General features: G+C 35.8%; 1 protein-coding gene across 6 annotated transcripts in view; it reads left to right on the forward strand.

Moving 5' to 3' along the window:
* The window catches only part of LOC118745583 (host cell factor-like), a 137,226-nt gene that overhangs the window by 1,524 nt on the left and 131,224 nt on the right, over positions 1–4,478 (forward strand). For 5 of the 6 annotated variants that reach the window (XM_036479077.1, XM_036479074.1, XM_036479076.1 and 2 more), the window contains exons 2-7: positions 71–564; positions 861–1,037; positions 1,103–1,412; positions 1,596–1,807; positions 1,874–2,062; positions 2,122–2,273. In XM_036479077.1, the coding sequence (XP_036334970.1) occupies positions 405–564; positions 861–1,037; positions 1,103–1,412; positions 1,596–1,807; positions 1,874–2,062; positions 2,122–2,273 (1,200 nt within the window). In that variant the 5' untranslated portion in view covers positions 71–404. The remainder of the gene's footprint in view (positions 1–70; positions 565–860; positions 1,038–1,102; positions 1,413–1,595; positions 1,808–1,873; positions 2,063–2,121; positions 2,274–4,478) is intronic. The other variant, XM_036479080.1, reaches the window with a different exon arrangement.

Below are 4,478 nucleotides of genomic sequence, written 5' to 3' on the forward strand. Positions count from 1 at the left end.
GAGCCATAAACTTAAATTTTTATAACTTTTTCGCGGCATTTTGAATGTTTTTCTTTTATATTTATTTCAGCTGATACCATCTATTATTACAAGAAACTGATGGAACCGTGACATTGTATACGAGGCTCCTTTGTGCATTCTCAAAAACAGCCTTTCGAGGGTTTTGAGTTCTCCACTTTTTTGCTTTTCAGGGAATCCCCTAATTATATACTTATTGCGAAGCTATAACAAATAGTTTTTAGTAGAACCAATTTATATACTGTTTTATATTACAGATAATAAGACATCTAAAATACAACCTTTATCTACTGAAAACCTACAATATGCTTGTATGTTTTAAGTAGAAGATAACTTATAAGTCAGTCTATATATCTTCACAACTACAATTAATATAAATTGAAATAATGGAGTCTTCTGACTTGATAAGTACTAGCGATATGACTACTGCAAGTACTTCTGAAATCGAATCAGTGCAACAAGAGACGTCATTGGTCAGAAATCGTAACAACAATGGGGCTAACTGCGACAACATGGAAGTCGAAATAGAGAACTTTATCGACGATGGTGAGTGATTTATTTAAAGCAGTGGTGCACAGCGTTGGCAGAGCTCCCAATACAAGCGCAATATTTTTGTGTTTGTATGTGTGTACTCAGCAAAACACCTCGCGCATGTGATGCTTACAGCATGAAGTACAAACGCAAACTGACCGGCTGCTAGCGGCGCATAAGTTCGGTAGCTGCGCACACACGACTTGGGTGTGAAAGCCGAGTATCTCCCGGAGACTCCCGTGTGCACCACTGATTTGAAGAAACAAAATTCTGTCACTTGAATAAGGAGCACGATTAAAAAATTATTTCAGGGAACAATGCAAACAACAATAATGCCAAAAGATTTCGTTGGAAACGCCTAAGCAATCCATCTGGGCCCCAACCACGTCCACGCCATGGACATCGTGCTATAAACATAAAGGAATTAATGGTTGTTTTTGGAGGCGGCAATGAGGGTATTGTTGACGAACTTCATGTATATAATTCCGGTAGGTGATTATTTCATAAGACTAAATTTATATATCTCAGTTAATGAAAATAATTAATTTTTTAGTCACCAATCAATGGTTTGTACCGGCCATGCGTGGTGAAGTGCCACCTGGTTGCGCTGCATACGGCTTCGTTGTCGTTGGTACGCGCATGTTCGTTTTTGGTGGCATGATAGAATATGGCAAATATTCTAATGAACTTTATGAGTTACAAGCTACAAAATGGGAATGGCGCAAGATGAATCCCGAATTGCCAGATAATGGACCTGCGCCTTGCCCGCGCCTGGGCCATAGTTTTACTATGGTTGGTGATCGTATTTTTCTTTTTGGTGGGCTGGCCAACGAATCTGATGATCCCAAAAACAATATACCCAAGTAAGCTAACACTTAGGCCTGTTTTCTGAAGTAGGTTTTAAATTTTGTATGCCCTTTAAACACAAATTTTGTTCTGAAAAAAATATATTTAAAAAGCAGGCGAATTTTAAAACCAACTTCAGAAAACGGCACTTAGGCTTATACAGTTTTCTTTTCATAACAACGTAACACGTTGATATGTAGATATCTCAACGATTTGTACATATTGGAAACTCGTGCAGTGCACAGCCACAATGGCAAGTGGATCATACCAAAAACTTACGGAGAAAGTCCTCCACCACGTGAGTCTCACACGGGCGTGGCTTTTACGAGCAAAACTACAAATAAGCTAAATTTGTTAATATATGGTGGCATGAGTGGCTGTCGGTTGGGTGATTTATGGCTTTTGGATGTTGGTAGGTGGAGACTACAACAAAAGTCCATGCAATTTGATGAAAAATGTTACCATTTTTTAACAATAGATTCTATGACATGGTCTAAGCCGCGTACACGTGGTCATGCACCTTTACCTAGGTCTCTACATAGCGCTACAATGATCTGTAATAAAATGTATGTTTTTGGTGGTTGGGTACCATTACTAATAAACGACTCAAAAGCAACAACTGAAAGAGAATGGAAATGTACAAATACCCTGGCAGTTCTTGATTTGGGTAATTAGTAGCTCTATTATTTTTAACTTTAAGCTCGTTTCATTCAAGTCGTTACACAGATTCAATGACATGGGAGAATGTAACAGTTGATACAGTAGATGAAGACGTGCCAAGAGCTCGAGCTGGTCATTGTGCAGTGGGCATTCAGAGTCGTTTATACGTGTGGTCTGGCCGTGATGGGTATCGTAAAGCATGGAACAACCAGGTCAGGGTGAGCTCAATATTGTATGTAATGCTATTTTTTTAAAATTGCATGTTTGTCGTTACTCTTACGCATAATTTTGTTTGTCAATGTCACCAGTAAGCGGAAATTTTTATATTTAAAACTTACTATAATTTTGGTAAATTTGTAAAATAAAGTATGACGCATCAAAAACCGTTTGCAGGTACATATCGTCGTTTAAATTCCAAAACGCGTATCATGGTTCTGCAAAGCCTCGTAACTAGCTTTTGTGCCAAAAAAAGTTATTTGCTCACCGGAAGTTCCTGGCATTAAGCCCTTATTCATTCATATTAAAATGTCGATGCTAAGACATAAGAAAAAGAGATAATTAGGGATAAATGAGAGAACCGTTTGGAAATAAGACGCGTTTTACTCCTACGCGGTTTTGTACTTTGAACGACGCAATATATAGCATTAAAAGCATTTCGCATTGGCTGGTTTATTTTCCTCCGCTTTTTTTATATATATTTGTTAGCTGCATTTTTTTTGTAAGCGAGCGTCAAAAGAACGTTCAACTCGGGTAAAATTTCATTTTAGCTACTTAAGCAACCGTGCTGGTAGCTGGCAAGAAACATGTGATTAGTTCATCGGAATTTAGGCCCCTATTATGAGTTACACTCGATCTTCGACTGTGGTCGAAAGTGCTGATCGAACGAATTTTCATTTGGTATTATGGCGCTCATTCGATGAAGAATAGCGCTATTGTGAACTTCGCTCGTTTATGTTGTTCACAATAGTATATTTTTCACCGCTGAGAAGCTTTGTTTACAAATCGAGCAAATTAAATAGTGCTTATACATATACATATTTATGTAAATTTGTGCAAATTAAAATGAAATAAAAAAGAAAGCAAGTTTATAAAAACTTGGTAAAAATTAGTACAACGAAGTTCTGGGGTTCAACGATTCGTCAGAGGATGAGAGTTTAGTGAGCTGACCAGGAGTAGTAAATGTTTAAGAGAGTTTAAGTGTAGTCTTTACAATATATTTTGACATAAAATATATTTAAGAAATTTGACTACAGATTTACTAAAAACTTCCGACTGTCTAAAGAGGCGTTTATGAGTCAAATCTATTTAAAATATTTTAAAACTATCCACAGCTCTATGATTTGTTCTCAGAGATTGTGCCAACTGAGTATTGGGATTTTCTTTCACAAGTAAAAGCAGCCTTTCAAGCTTGTGTTTTGTATTCACGACGTTAAAACTGCATGAAATTGATAAAAATTGTTTAAAATTCGTGCCTACCCGCCAAAACGTAAGAAAACAAATGCAAAATCATACATTTTTCACAATTTTCTAACACTTCGCTATACCATCGAAAGCAAAATTCTGTTCGACAGAAAATTCGATACTCAACGAAAATTTTGACACGGTTGCATAGCTCATAATACGAATTTCACTTTCGATCTTCGATAACCAGCGAAGATCGGAAATGGAATGCAACTCATAATAAGGGTGTAAAGATTGGAAAGAGTTTAGTATTGTCTTAGCTCTACAGCCGCATTTAGGTAAGCATTAAAATGCCCCACAATGATTCCAAAAGTAAAACGCAAGTAAAAACGTTGAGTCTTAAAGTGGGAATGTTTTATTCGGCTCATCGCCGTTCTTTTATATGCTTACAATCTACCTTATGAGTAATCTTCATTACAAACTTACATTTCTAAGTTGTTAGTCATGCTTATGATTGTACGTTGTTGTGCATGCATACATAAATGTATATGGGTTCAATCGAGTTTATGTTATTGGAGAAGTGCAGCGCAAGCTAAATTGATTTGGGTACTTTGGCCTAGTTATTGCCAAAAGTATATTGAACTTTTTACTTAATATTGTGTGAACATTTTGTTTTGCTTAGCTGTCATGCTACACCTCCTCTCTTTAAAAGAATGCTCATACATTTGGGTTAATGTATGAGTATTCTATTTCAATGACTTATTCAGTAACAATTAATTATTAGGTAATAAAATGTTTGGCTCACTTAGCTTATCGTTTATTGTTATGCTATTGGAAAAAGGTTTTCTTACTTTATTTTGTTTACATTTGTTTCACATGTGTCTTTATTGTACTGACTTTTTTTTGTATTTTGAACATGATATGTTGTATTTAGTTTTCTTTGGTTTGTGTGCCTGTTTATTAAAATGGATAAATGAGTGTTTATTGTTTTGTTTTTTTTTTTTTTTTTTTTTTTTTTTTTT

This window comes from Rhagoletis pomonella, unplaced genomic scaffold (assembly GCF_013731165.1).
Source record: "Rhagoletis pomonella isolate Grant_MI unplaced genomic scaffold, Rhpom_1.0 Rhpom_scaffold_00009, whole genome shotgun sequence".
NCBI classification, from domain to species: Eukaryota; Metazoa; Arthropoda; class Insecta; order Diptera; family Tephritidae; genus Rhagoletis; species Rhagoletis pomonella.